The following is a 15,198-nucleotide window of genomic DNA, read 5'->3' on the forward strand; positions in this document are numbered from 1 at the left end:
TTTGCATCAAAATGCCCCATTAGAGCCATGGTTTCCAATTTGTGCTTTGCACCATTACAGGGCTCTCCGGAAGGATTTTATCATCTCCAAGTATGTTGATAGGAAGTATGTTGCTCGGAGGACCACAGAGAGCCCAGCTGCCAGGCTCAAGGATCTGCAGGATGCTGTCAAAGACAAGGATATATTTATCTTGCTTCAGGCATATGCTGAAAAGGTGGATTTAAATCAGGCCCTCCTGGAGTACAAGCAGGTGAGGCTTCTGCAGCCCCAAAGAGCTGACAAGCACACCTACACTTTAGCAGAGATAACACCAATGTTGCAGGAGGAAAGCAGCACACACAGTCCAACCAGAACAGGTTTTATTGAACCCTGTAAGAAGGTATTTGCGCCTAGGCTATACACTAAGGGGATTCATAAACTCTGAGTCACTGAATAGCATTGCTTTAGTTATTTGGCTGTTTCTCCAAGGCCTTTTGCTTGCATAATAAAGCACACAGTTGTTTCCTTTTCATTATTTTTGACTCAGCATTTGGCACCCAGGGTCATATTCCCCTTCGCCTCTGTGTATTCTATTGCCTCTTGCATCTCATATACAGTATTGCCTCCCTTCCCCTTTTTAAAAAAAAAAACCCTGTCAGGGAGAAATAATGGCAGATCCACTGTACTTTATTTATTTAATGGTTATTTAGATTATATTTTTGGATATTGCTGTTGAACTGTCTTGAGTTGCCTGCATAATTTGCAGTGTATAAACATTTTAACACATAGCATGTAGTTTAGCCTGAAGTTTATGCCAGGAACTGATTACAAAATGCAATTAAGAGCCTGCCTAAGCCTTCCCCTGAAGTTTTTAGAGCCATATGAATGCCATCAGGAAGTGATTTCCTTGATGCTAAAGAGCAATGGCTAGGACTTTTCAATAAGCAAAGAAAGCAGCAAAAGATAGTTGCACAATCACTTTGTCTTCTTCTTCTTCTTTGTTTAAAGGAGCCAGGCGAGACACTTCTCCATTTGGCGGTTCTAGTATGTGACCGAACATCTTTGCATATTGTAGATTTTCTGGTGCAGAATAGGTAAGCTGACTCCCTAGGCCTCATGATAAATTGAGGCAAGACCTACTATTGAGGGGTTTTGTTTTGGGATTATTATTATTGTTGTTGCTGTTATTATTATTATTATTTGCAACAACAGAAAGGTCCTGAATGAGAGTAGGAAGACACACACTCTATTTCCTTGCAAAAAGGCTTCTGCATTGTTTGGGGAGGAAGGGAAGCTACTTGGACTTGAAGAAGTGTTGTCTGTTTGGGCTCTTCTGAAGTTTTCTTCAGCCCCCTCTCCCTGCCCCATTATTATTATTTTTAAAGCACTCTCACCATTGAGTTGAAAAAGATGTTAAAGTTCTCTCTATGGTGTTTGAACTAGACTGGCATGTTCCTTCATGTAAATCATCATGAGGCTGAGCATGTCATCCAGTGCTGAGCATGCACGTGTGAATTTGTGCCTGGTGTGTGCCAAAAGGCATTCTCTATATGTTACATGCTGTTGTGCTATCTTCTGAGTCTCCAGTCCTGAAAATGATGCTGACAATTATATGCATGTATTTTAATTTGGTCATGTTAATTAGAAGATTGAGTCCCTGGACAAAAACAGAATTTAATTCTTGGAGAGCTGGATCAGCTGTGTGTGTGTGTATATTGTGTGTGTAATGGCATTTATCAACACCTGGGGAGGGGTGGTGATGGCAACACTAACTCCCTCGGCTAATGACGAAATGAAATGTTGGAGAGAACAAAGCGATGTCAGTTGCTGCTGTTGAAGCTGTGACAGTACAGTGGTACCTGTGGTTACGAACTTAATTCATTCTGGAGGTCTGTTCTTACCTGAAACCGTTCTTAACTTGAGGTACCACTTTAGCTAATGGGGCCTCCCGCTGCCACCACACCACCGCCGTGCGATTTATGTTCTCATCCTGAGGTAAAGTTCTTAACCTGAGGTACTACTTCCGAGTTAGCGGAGTCTGTAACCCAAAGTGTTTGTAACCCAAGGTGTTTGTAACCCGAGGTACCACTGTAATGGCAAGGTCCAGGTATATCTCTTCCTCTTCCTCTTCCAGTTCTCAGCAGTATTTAATTGCATAACCCAAGACTTGCTCCCCATATTCAAGCCATACTCCATTGCATTACCATTGCATTGCTTAGACTCACTGACTGTATATATTGTCAAAAATGTACATTTATCTGGAGTGTGAATGTTAGTAAGGGGGAGTTATTTGTAGATAGATTCCAGTCCTTGGTAAATTAAGCCATCAAAGAAATGAAGTATTCTATAAATGGGAAACAGTCTGCCTGGCTAATAATTGTCTCTCATCCAGTGGGAGCCTGGTGAAGCAGACCTCTAAAGGCAACACCCCACTTCATTACTGCAGCCTTCACAATAAACCTGAATGCATAAAACTCCTTCTGCGGGCCAGAGCCAACATCACAATCAGTAAGTGGTTACCAAACAAAAATTACTGTTTGAGTTAGGAGGGGAAATAACTGCTTACTTGTCACAGACTGGTTGGACGCAGAGGAATGGTGGGGGGAACCTGCTGGGGAACCCACCAAGGGAAGAAGGCTCAGAGCCCAGGGATTGGTGACACTGAGTGGTCAGAGGGAGAAGCCCTGGAAGGAAGAGGTGTCAGAGGTTGAAGGGGGAACAGGGCTTAGTGAGTTAGGAGAGTCTGTGGCAGAGAGAATCAAGGACCAGAGGCAGAAGCTAAAGCAGGTGAGTGGGAGAAGGGAGATCACGAGGCAGAGATGAATCAGGATAGTGAAGAGTCATGCAGTGTCTCCCCCTCCTGCTGTGACAAGCTCCCCTCATTTCTCCCACGCACATTTCCTCCTAATATATGCATTCTTGTAAACATTGTTTGGTTGGAGAACTGAGTCAAAAAATTCAGATAAATGTAAATTTTGACATGTTTCAGTTCCCATATTCTTTTGGAAAGTATCAATTTGAAAGATTCACCTTTAAATGTGAACTGAATCAAATTTCTCCCCCGTTCCTAAAACTATGGTAATATCAATAGAGCTTAGTCTGTTGCTCTCATTATTACTCATTTGGTGTCATCTGATATTTCTTAACAGCGAATGAAGCTGGAGAGACAGCCCTCGATATTGCTAGGCAAATGAATCACGATGTGTGTGAAAATCTGGTAAGAAATGGGAGGTTTATCTCTGCTTTGCCGCTATAGGAAAGTAATGAGCTTGAGAAGTATTTAGAAAGGGCCATAGCTCAGTGATAGAGCATCATTTTTGCATGCAGAAGGTCCCAGGTTCAGACTCTGGCATCTCCATATTGGACTGAATGAGGCCCCTGTCTGAAATGCAGATGAGCCTCTACCAGTCAGTGTAGGCAATACTAAGGCAGATGTACGAATGGTCTGACTTGGTGTAAGGCAGCTTCCTATGTTCCTGTGTCTGGAATCTGGACATACCCAAATATTGAGCTCTTGGCAAAATTAAATATCTAGAGCTCTGTATTTTCAAGAGATTCAAATTACTATGAAACTGTCATTGCCCATTGCTCCTGTGCTTATTTTGTGTGCACACTCTCACTTGGTCTTTGCTGAAAACAAGGTTATCAGGCTTACCTAGCACTTTAAAACTATACCCTGTAAAAGTAGTGCAGTTGTGTGAATTCACCGATGAAAATGAGAGAGCGAAAAACTGGAAAAGTAGTATTGTACCAACAAAAATAGAGTGGCTTGCCAAATTATTGGAGTACTACAATATATCCAAAACAATGGGAGAAATTGGAAGGATCTCAAAAGAGAAGATAGGTAGGGACTGGAAGGTGTTTAAAAGATACTTGCAAAACCATATCGAAAAATCAGAACTCCTATTAGAATAAACAAGTTCCGTTTCAAACACTGAAATACTGAATAAGATGGATAACAATGTGTAATAGAAAAAGAAGTATGAAATTAGGCTAAAGGTGTGTGAAAGAAAATAATAGAAGTGGAAAGAAATTGCAATTGAGTAGATTGGAAGTCTAACACAAAGGTGGGGTGAGGGGTGGTGGATGGTGATGGGAAAAGGAATTATTTGTGGGATTGAGTGTAAGTATGTTTGAACACTTTTAAGGATTGTATGAAATGTATGTTTGTATGCTTGTATATCTGTAATATATGTGGATTAATGATGAACTATTTTAACAATAAAATTAAAATTTTTAAAAAATTTAAAAAAAACGAAAATGAGAGAAGTTGGGAGATGGTAGCCACCAAGTTAGATATATTCCTCTTCTCCCAGGCCTTTGGCCAATTAAACAATCTATGGCCTTCTAAACTGGAAGGGGGTCTTGTTTTTGTTACTATGTTATATAGTTTTGGGTTTTTATATTGTAAACCGCCCTGTGATCTTCGGATAAAGGCTGGTATAGAAATATATATATATATATATATATATATATATATATATATATATGCAAGGCTTCTTTTCATTTGCATTTTGTAAAAGCTTTTTCTGCTTTAGTGAAAAACATGCTTCTGTGCGAGTAGTTAAGGAAGTGACAGTAATACAGCCCCAATTCACCAACAATTTATTGGCAATTTGTGGTGTTGGGATTATAGCCCCCACTACCCCTTCTCTTCTGGGTGCTTCCAGATTGGGTTATTTATTGTGGGATACCTGCTCATCATGCCTGCAAGTTTTAAAAAAATATTGCAGCATCCACACAACATCATTGGCATTAATATGGCAGCCTGCATCCTGACCTGCCCCTCTTTTAATTTGGATTTACATTTTCCCGGGAAAATCTAATAAACTAAAAGAAAACAATGACCCATTTGTGATATCTCAGTGGCCTGTTTACAATATTAAACCTTCTTATTAAGCTGAAAGCACCTTTTGTCCTTCGGCAGTACTATTTTCCACTTTCCCACTAGAACCCTGGAATACAAAAGAGAGCAGCTAGGACTCCAGCAAACTTAAAGTTTGCTTTGGAACTTTTCCAAACTATAATAAGAAAGAATGTGAAGAGATACTAGATACAGATAGGTAGCCGTGTTGGTCTGCCATAGTCAAAATAAAAAAATCCTTCCAGTAGCACCTAGAGATACTAGAGTGAGTGTCATCTCTCTTGCAGCTATTGCAGGCTCAAAATGATCAGTTCAACATGCGAGCTCATGTGGAATATGAGTGGCGGCTGGGCCAAGAAGACATGTTCGAAAGCGATGATGATCTGGATGAGAAGGTAAGGTCCCAGCACTTTTGATCAATTGTTTTGTGACCTGGAAGTCTGTCCATTGCTTCCCATTTCTCAGCAGCTTCCTAAAACACATTTGGTCGCTTAAAGATGCGTGCCTCTTCTGGCAGGGAGTTTGTGAAAATAGCCAAAACTGAATGGATATTTCTGTAGTCATTGAATTATAGAATTGGCAGGATCCCAAGAATGATCCACTACTGGGGTTATTAATGTGAATCATTTTAATCAATGTATTCCAAGGCCACTCAAAGCCATTGATTTCAGCAGATTTAAAGCATGCTTGGTTTTGTGCTAGGTTGCAGCCCATGGGTTGTGGTCAACATAGTGCTAAGGAGGTCATTCCATTCACACAAGCATTTCTGCCTGCACAAGGGAACAACCTCCCCTTTCCTCTCCCACTCACTGTTCTAGGAATTCTCCAAACCATCTGGAACAGATTTGGGGAGGGCATAGGAGAGGGAGCAGGAGAGGGGGGTTGGAATCCTGTTGCATTAGTGGGGATCCTTGCACTTGCTTCTGTGCAACACGTTAGTTGAATACAGGCCTGCATGTTTTAATCAAAGATTGCAGGGAGCGATTCACCACAGAGGAAAGTTCTTTATCATGCTCAAGACTGCAATTATTACTTTTTTTTAAAGGAGAGCTACTTCATCATCATCATCATCATCATCATTATTATTAGAAAATAGGGCTGCAATCCTGTGCACACATGCTAGGCATTAAACATGAATAAGGCTTCAGTCTTCACCATGAGGCGCTTGCCTGAAGAGAAAAAGTTCATTTAAAAGGCCATCACACAATTTAAGTGTTTCAAACTTAGATCCAAAATAGACAAGCTTCTGGTTTCCAGGATCAGGCACTGACTATAATTATTAGTTCTTATTTGAACAAGGACCTCGGAATTGTAAAAAATGAATACGTCTCAAGGAGAAGCCCTTCATCCATTTATTCTACATGCATTGTGTGCATCCTGTCAGCTGGAACTTCCATGTACAGAAGTAGTATACCAAACAACAGGGAACTGCTGTTGCCCTTTGTGACCTCTTGAAAGCGTCCTGGTGGCTGGAGGCTCTTGGAAGCAGAATACTAAATTAAATTGGGCTGCTGATCTAGCGATGCTGTTCTTGGGTAAGGTTTCTAGTATTTTATTCTGCTCTCTATTAACATTTATTCATTTCAGCTTAGTCCAGCGAAAAAAGATCGCTTTCATCGTCCTCAGAGCTGCTACAATCTGCCTGGAACAGCCTCTCAGTCATGGAAAAATCCAGCTGACTTCTCAAAGGGAGCCAGTCCACTATCCCCGGAGAAGCTCCGTGAGCTATACGCTGTGCCACATGTTTCTGCCTCTAAACCCACTGTGGCAACATCGCCCCCTGCCTGTACAGGCCCACCGCTGCCACCGCGCAATGCACCTAAAGGTTAGACAGCATCGATAATGTCCTATTTCATCACTGCCTTTATAGCTACAGAATTATAGTGCTATAACTGCACCATTCCTATGTTGGCTAATTCCCTGATGTACCATAAAGGTAAAGGAACCCCTCACCATTAGGTCCAGTCGTGGCTGACTCTGGGGTTGCAGCGCTCATCTCGCTTTATTGGCCGAAGGAGCCGGCGTACAGCTTCCGGGTCATGTGGCCAGCATGACTAAGCCGCTTCTGGCGAACCAGAGCAGCACACGGAAACGCCATTTACCTTCCCGCCGGAGCGGTACCTATTTATCTACTTGCAGTTTGATGTGCTTTCGAACTGCTAGGTTGGCAGGAGCAGGGACCGAACAACGGGAGCTCACCCCATCGTGGGGATTCGAACCGCCGACCTTCTGATCAGCAAGTCTTAGGCTCTGTGGTTTAACCCACAGCGAATTACTGTACTCCCATTTTGCCTAGGTAGAGATGTTGGCTTCTGTCTCTCCACAATGTGCAAAGTGTACCCTACAGCTTTTTTGCAGGGGTGTGTGGCAAAGGTGCATTATTCATATCCAATTTTCACTCTGGTCAAGAATGTATTTTAATGGGGATTTTGGAGACCTAGAAGACAGGGAGGCAGAGGTTGATATCCTTTCTTTCACATACCTCTGTGGGTGTGAAGAAGATGTAACTGATTGCTACTTTCAAGTGTAAATACTGCCATGGTGAGCAGTGTCGTGCATCTCCTATTTATATGCAAACTATACAATATATCTTAAATTTTGCACCTATGGATGGATGGCCAGCTCCTTTATTTTTAGGGCATGGGTGCAGAACTCATGGCTGTCCAGACATTGTTGACCTACAAGTCCCATCAAGCCTCACCACTGGGCATATTGGCTGAGGTTGATGGGACCTGCAGTCCAACAACCTTCAACAAGAGTGTTATCACTGACTTTTTCTCTTTTTTTGGTCAGCCCCCAGCTTCCCTCCTCCACTGCCCCCATCCAGCTGGTCAGTCCTCCCTGCAGACACAGCACCTAGAAAGATCCTGCCTCCACCTCTGACAATTCGACATAAGCGAACCTCCTCAGAGCCCTCTCCCAGCACACCACTCAATCCTACCAGCCCAACTGCAGGTAAGAGAGCTCACTGAATCAGCTGAAGATTGCTGCATTGATTATAAAAATGAGGAGCAGGAATATATCTAAATCTAGATCTATGGGGGGGGGAGGCTTTATGCTGAGGTATATCGTTGGTCCACTACTGACATTGACTAGGAACATTAACTCTTCTTATTCACAAACTACCACAGGACACCAGTGTGTTAAAATCTGGAAACATAGCTCTAGGTAGTTAGGAAACATAGGCATTTTTTTTCATACGCCTTCCTGCACCATTTCTAAATGTTGATTATCTGTGAATGCTCTGACACACTTTGAATATGTGGGCCACCACATCTTGCAAACCTGCAAAAAATACTATTTTAATCAAGATGTGGCAGGTTCACAAATTCAGTTCATCTGGCTAAAATTCCCTTTAAAAATCAAATTGGGTTTATTTTAGCACATTAGCTATTTCTTTAAAAATGCCCATCAATTAATATACTGAATCACTTCAGAAGCATCCCAAACAATCCAGAATGGAGAGAGGATGAATGCATTCTCTTGAGATAGCAAATAACCTTCAAGTTGATTACATGAAAGTCAGGGACATGGCATGATAGTGAGAATGGACCACAACTATCCTGAATGCATCACTCTAATTCACAGCCATTTTGACATGTCATTGATGCTGTTAAGTGTCCACAAGTTGGGGGTTGTTGGGTTTTTGCTGCAGTGACAGGATTTGTGAATCTTTTGACATGTGGAGACGGCTTTATAATGCCTTCTTGGTGGATTCACATTTGGAAGGATTTTTGAGAGATTGTGAGATGTGTTTTGGGCATGTGCATATCAGAGGCAGGTCAGAACATTCACAAAATTAGTCATCGCGGTAAACAAGGTGGGGGGGACTCAACTGGTTTTACTGTGTCATCAAAGGATTGTTTGCTCATAAGTTTATGCTATAGTAAACTGACCTGATGCTGGCTTATAAACAGAAAAGTCCCTTTGTCTCTGTCTTAGACCCTAGATCTTTCTCGCTTCCAAGACGTTATTCTCCAGAAGGAGCCTCATCTAGGAGGTTGAGGTAACCATGGGTGTCTGGGGGCTCCTCCAGACATCCTTTTTATTGCACATTCATGATTTGTGCTCATGAAGCTATTGGGGCTGTCATATGTGATCCCACTTTCAATACTGTTTGCAGCTGCAAATGTTTTGCAGCAGTCTCCTGGCTTCATTTTTGGCCAGCTCATATATTGTAACTTACTGCTGAAATTCAGCAACTTTGCATACTACAATTGTTCTGGTTTATTTTTGTCCCGCTTTTGTTGCACTGCCGCACCCCCCTGGACAGCAATAATGTGGTAGCATTGGGGCAGCACTGCAGAACAAACTAAAGCAGAATAAATCCACCACTACTGTTGTGTCAAGAACATGTTGCAGAATGCCTCTGCGATAAAACACAGTTGTGGAGGGGCCCTATGATGTAGAGCCGATTGCCTGGTGCACCCCAGCTGTGTTTTGAAATAGGGTGGTTGGGCAATCTTTGTCTTTGTCAATCTGTCTGTCTATGTATATACTGCTCAAGAGCAGAGAATGAGGTTTTAAAGCAGTTCAGTTAGGGCTCTTCCAGATTTCCTGTTTGTTCATCCTGATTCATTTGCACAGAATTTACACGGAGGTTATGTAATGTTGCCCAACTTTGCTGTCATCCCATTCTTTCCAGTATACTTTCCTGACCACCAAAATTTTTGTTTTGTTCTGCAAGAGCACCAAATTTACTTTAATTGTGCAAACTGAAGTTTCTGGTATATGATGGAATCATACCTGCAATATAGTGACAGTATGGAAGCAACTTTAACTTGCATTGTGAATATAAAACTTATATTGGTCAGAATCCTCATTTGCAAGACAGCTGCCTTTCTTCTGCTCACCTGTCAGTTGGTATGAGTTTCTAGGTGGCTGCTGTTTTTCAAGCACATCGATTAGGAAATGAGGGATTCTTCAAGGTGAATGAACACTCCCCCCCTTATTTCCTTTAGTTCTGATTCTTCTGAACTCCCTGAAGTGGTGGTGGATTCCTGGCGACAAGGTAAAACTCACTCTCTCTCTCTCTCTCTCTCTCCAACCCCCCCCCCAGCAAATACCATCTGAGCTACTTCCTTCTCTCCACTACAGTTCTCCAACAATATTTCACATATTCTTTCCTTTTAAAGTTGATTTCTTTTTGAACTTATGGACTTCTACTATATCATAAGTTTTGTGAATTTTATTTCCTTGTATTCAATTGCACAAGGTGTTCCTACATCAGCCTTGTTCTTCCATTTTGACACCATTTCAAAATCTAGAGGCACCTCCAAATGACCTGTTTATTGAGCATTCCTCCTGATTGCAGTATGATGACAGGGCATTGGCTTTTGATGAACATTCAGCCTGACTTGCTTTTGGGGAGATTAAATGACATTGCATCAAAGCAAATGCTATCCACACTTTAAAGTGCATTTTCCTATCACTTTCCTTACTGCAAAAAGTCAAATCTTGGGGGGAAACCAGGTTTGTTGCACATAACTTCCAGTCACCTAGGATTGCACAAGCTAAATTTGCTGTTTTGTAATCCCACCCCAAAACAGCAACAGTCTGGAAGTGCCTTAGGTGATATGTTCCCCTAACTGTTGCATCCCTGTGTTTCCTCACCCAAGGTATTGCTCTGGTTTGCAAGTACTTTGTGGGGAGCTTCTGCTGAATTGTAGTTCAATCCTTTCAGATGTGAACCAGTATAGTACCATTGTCTCACTTGGTTACGAGGTGCTTGTTGGTGATGCGTAACCTTGCCTCTATTTATTACCTGACTGCACCTCCACTACTAGGTGTTTTAAAATGCCATCCCTCTTGTTCTGGATTTTCCTGAAACTGTGTAGAAATCCTGCTATACTTGCAAGGTAAAAACCAGGTGTAAATTATTAGTTCTGTGTCAATTTTCTTTTTGTCTTTAAACTGTGTGTGGACTGGCTGCAGGGGTAAACTACAACACTTGCTAATTTCATTTTTTTTTAAACTGAAATATGTAGTATATGTAATGCAACCTTACTCTAGTGCCAGATTCCACAGAGAAAACATAATTTGAGCAGAAAGGGATGGAGAGGTTTGTTTTTCTTACTTCAGGCCTTGCACATAGCAGGGAGACATTTAACCAATCATACAGAGGAAATCTCCTGCAGAACTACACATTCAATAAGAGCATGTTATACCTCAGCAAACAACATGGTACTCTGCATGGTTGCTAAGCAACACCTTAACCTGTCCTCCTCTTAGCTAGTTGACTTTAACACTGACAGAATTCACCTACAAGTTGCACACAGAATGATCACCACTGTTGCACTTCCAACATGAAATAACACAACAGGGCTGTGTTTTGTGTTGCAGCTGCCTTAAAGGAAGAGGGGACAATTTGTGAGCAAAATCAACATGCAAGAAAAAGCCAGTGGACTTCCTCCCCCTCACTGGAATCATCCTTTGAATCATCAGATGATGTCCCACCACCACTGCCAAAAAGGGGGGGTTTGGTGTGTTCTTCATTTAAATTTACATTTTCTTACTAAGTGCTTTCATTTTCCCTCTTCATTTTAGTGTACTATTAGCTAAGGATGGTTGCCTTTCAGCGACCTAAGCTGCCTCTGACTACTGTAGGAGTGTGTGTGTGTGAATTAAGCTTCTGAAGAATGGGGGGTAGTCTGTACTTTGTATCTTAATGTGAAATTGTCAACCCCAAGGATGTTATAAATCACCAAGTGAGCCAAAGCGATGAGGTAATGAAATCTGTCTGTCACTAACAGGATTCAGGGGTGAAGAAATTAATTGCATGGTGGTGGCCCCTCTCCTCAGCCATATTGTGATGATGTCTGCATCACAATATAACTGAGGGGAGACTTCACTCACTAAATTGATGCCAGTTGCTTGCAAATGTACCGTTCAGCCCTGCTTGATAAGAATCCATAACAAGTTGCCAAAAATAACAATACAAAGACTCCTTCCATTCTGAGCATTTCCTTCTTGCTATAAAGCTTCTTCATGTGTAAGTGACTGAGGCCTTCCACATGAACTACACCTGGGTTGGGGGAACCTGTGGCCTTCCAGATGTTACTTGACTACAGCTCCCATCATTCCTGACTATTAGTTGTGCTGGCTGGGGCTGATGGAAGCTAGGAGTCCCAAAAACATCTAGAAGGCCACAAGTTCCCCCAACCCTGAACTACATTATCTGTGTCTGCAAGCTTGACATTGCTTTCTGGTGTCCATTTTCAGAAACACTCCAGTGTGTGTCGGGTCAGAGCTCTTTATGACTGCCAGGCTGACCATGAAGATGAGCTAACCTTCCAGACCGGAGAGATAATTGTAGTAGAAGGACAGGAGGACTCCAATTGGTGGGTATGTGACAGTTTCTTCTGGGTGATTGCTGGGGATTCCTTATCATGGCACTGATCGTTACCCTACCCCATGGGACTAGCTCCAGGTTTGAGGGGGTCCTCAGCAAAGTGCCCTGTGGTCAGTGGGCCTTGGCAGGAGTTAGCATTGATGGGCTGTGTCATGCAACAGCTTCAGCACCAGACAGGGGATCTATCCACCATTTATTTTCAACAATGCTGCCAGACACAATTTTAATTTCCCACAATGCCCTGGAGCATGAGGGAATATTGTGTATTGAATATTAAAATGGCAGATAGACCCAGTACTGCTCAGAAAGTCAGGTCTGCATTGGCAACGACCCTGGTCAGGGCTCTGGAGCTCCAATTGCTTTCCAATGACGCCGGGTGCTGCCTCCAGTCATCATATTGCATCGCATCCCAATCCCATAAATATAGGGAATGATGGTCTCAGAAATACAGTCGTTGTAAGACTTGTAATTACAATGCACTGAGGTTTTTCTCTCTGTGTTAAAACTGCCTCACCTTCTGCTCTTTCTTTCTTTGCAGTGTGGCAGGATTGAAGGGCAGCCTTCCAGGAAAGGTTTATTCCCAGCATCCTTTGTTTACATTCTGCATGAATAGAAGGATGGGTTGATGAAAGAACACTGTATTATTTACTGAAAATATAATCCTCTGCTTTAAGAGTGGCCTCTGAAGGCAGCATGCCAAGACTTCAGTAGCGTTCCTCTCACATTTACTAACTTGGTCACCAATCTGTAGGACGACATGCTGGACCAGGAATCAGGCTCACTGATGCAGAAATGTCATCATAGACTAAAGTGCAATCCACTTCTCATTCAAGCCACTGGTAAAATGTCCATTGATTTAAATAGAATTGTAGCTACGCTGTATTATCTGACAAACTCACTGGCCTCTTTCATACACACTCAGAGTGGCACAGGAGCCCTTTTTTTGGTGGTTCAATCCGTCATTGCTATGGTTTACTGTATGAATGCCAGACATCCAAGAGTGAAGCCAACTCCTTGCATCTTTTCCAAGTGAATCATTCTCAAACCTCACAGCTAGGTAATAATTGGGTGGGAAAGATCCTCTAGGTTACCTCTCTAGGTGGTTGCTTCATTCATGCACACTCGGGCAGTGGTTGTTCCATAGGAAAGCAGCTTCCACACTGTGTATCTGTGAATGGGATCAATATGTTCCAGGTATTCTATTAGGAAAGCTCCACCTCTTCACTGTTACTCCCTTCCACTGCATGGAAAAATAGGCATTTTCAACAATGTGGAGCTCCCTTTGTGAGTTAGAATCATATAACCTGAAGGACTAAAAGGCTATGAAGCTCAACCCAAATGTTAACCAGCGGAAGATACTTGCTGAGCCTATAGTTCCTGATGGCAGAAACAAGTGGGACAAAATCATAATAGCCCCCTTTCATTGCCCTCCACAAGCTATGGGAAACATTCTTTTTGAATTCCAACATAGCAATCAACCAGTCCATGAAGCAAAATCCATCAGCTAAGTCTCCAATCCCATGTGCACCCCATGCAGCAACCTTTTTCTAGTGATGCAAGGAGCCCCACCTTCCTTTAAAAACAAACAAACCCTCACATAAAATATATTGCAGTTTTTGCAAATGTATCCCACCCTGTGAATAAATTCAGATTTTGCTGCTTATATAACACAAGGATGGTGAATCTTTAGCCCTTCAGATGTTGTTGGATTTCAACTCCCGGCATCCTTGCCCTTGCTGACTATGGCTGATGGGAGTTGGAGTTCAGCAGCCTCTGGAGGGCCATTGGTTCCTGTTCCTTAGAAGGCTTTCCAAGCCATCTCTAATCCCACTCCAATCTTAACGGGACAGTTTTACCATTCATACCAGTGATTTCAGAAATAATAGTTCTAACTGATCTAATTACAGGGTGAGTCCTTTAAAAGAGGCCCTGTGGATACAGAGTACACATGTTCCACGGAACCTCTATTAAAAGACTCACCCTGTATATCCTTATTGAACAGCACAAGCATTAAACACTTCATTGCAAATAAAGTATTACCATTTCTTTACATAACAGTAACCCTATTTATCTATTCTTACTAAGACTGCCCAACCTGAAATATCCAAGAATTGCAGTTGACATCTTTACAGCTGCCTTGCGTTAATAGATGTAATCCGGATTGCCTGAATCATCAGAGCTCTTTCCTATCTATCTTTTCAAATGATATGATTCCACCTGAGAAGAAAATGTACTGCAGTCCAAAACTGTATACTATTTAATTTTTGTCTCATGTTTCTTTATTTCCTAAAATTTTTGGGACACCTGAATGCATGTTTTATCACCACCACCACTCCTGTAATAAATTTTCTTTTGCTTACGTCTCATGCTGCTTACTCAAACTACCAAGGGAGATTGGAAATCACACTTTTCCTGTGTTACTTCTGAGTGGAAGGTTTTGAGGGAAGTTGAAAACCTGCTTTGTGTGTCAAATAGTAAAAAGAAATGTAGATATTAAATAACTTTGTACACCTGCACCATATATAGTTCAACTCAATAAAATTACTATTTAAGAGGAGTCAGTTGTAAATAGGTGGATCTTTGGGGCTTGCTTAAAGGTCTACAATAATGGAGCCTTATATATTTCAGCTGAAACAGAGTTCCACAGGCATGGGGCCACTGCCAAAACGGCCCTCTCCCAAATTCCCATCAGCCTAATTGCTCTTACAGTCAGGCACACAAGCAGAGTCTCTGAAGCAGATCTCAAAGTGTGAGCAGACTACAGGTGAAGGCAGGAAGAGTGAACCTCTAGGCCTTGGGACTCTCCAAGAATAAGCCCCCTCACAAGTACCCATACCCCCTTCCCACCAGCCTTACTGCACACTCTCCGAGTGCTTTTGCCTGGATGAAGGATGGAGACTTTTGCATAGCTGCAATGAAGCCTTCTGTACAAAAGGTAAGAGTCATATCTGTTGCTCCACCCACTTTATATCTTTAACCCTACCCACCAGTGGCATGCAGTTTA

At 42.2% G+C, this 15,198-nt stretch overlaps 1 protein-coding gene across 6 annotated transcripts in view; it reads left to right on the plus strand.

Moving 5' to 3' along the window:
* LOC308480431 (arf-GAP with SH3 domain, ANK repeat and PH domain-containing protein 1-like) overlaps window positions 1-14,553 on the plus strand; it is a 34,404-nt gene extending 19,851 nt beyond the window's left edge. For 4 of the 6 annotated variants that reach the window (XM_081011885.1, XM_081011886.1, XM_081011887.1 and 1 more), the window contains 12 exons: window positions 61-250; window positions 988-1,073; window positions 2,372-2,487; window positions 3,129-3,196; window positions 5,131-5,238; window positions 6,431-6,668; window positions 7,637-7,798; window positions 8,786-8,849; window positions 9,805-9,854; window positions 11,186-11,325; window positions 12,065-12,183; window positions 12,733-14,553. In XM_081011885.1, the coding sequence (XP_080868011.1) occupies window positions 61-250; window positions 988-1,073; window positions 2,372-2,487; window positions 3,129-3,196; window positions 5,131-5,238; window positions 6,431-6,668; window positions 7,637-7,798; window positions 8,786-8,849; window positions 9,805-9,854; window positions 11,186-11,325; window positions 12,065-12,183; window positions 12,733-12,820 (1,429 nt within the window). In that variant the 3' untranslated portion in view covers window positions 12,821-14,553. Of the gene's footprint in view, window positions 1-60; window positions 251-987; window positions 1,074-2,371; window positions 2,488-3,128; window positions 3,197-5,130; window positions 5,239-6,430; window positions 6,669-7,636; window positions 7,799-8,785; window positions 8,850-9,804; window positions 9,855-11,185; window positions 11,326-12,064; window positions 12,188-12,732 lie in introns of all 6 variants that reach the window. The other 2 variants (XM_081011888.1, XM_081011890.1) reach the window with 1 other exon arrangement.
* Window positions 14,554-15,198: the final 645 nt, after the last annotated feature.

Source organism: Podarcis pityusensis (assembly GCF_964106645.2).
Source record: "Podarcis pityusensis genome assembly, chromosome: 6".
NCBI lineage: Eukaryota > Metazoa > Chordata > Lepidosauria > Squamata > Lacertidae > Podarcis > Podarcis pityusensis.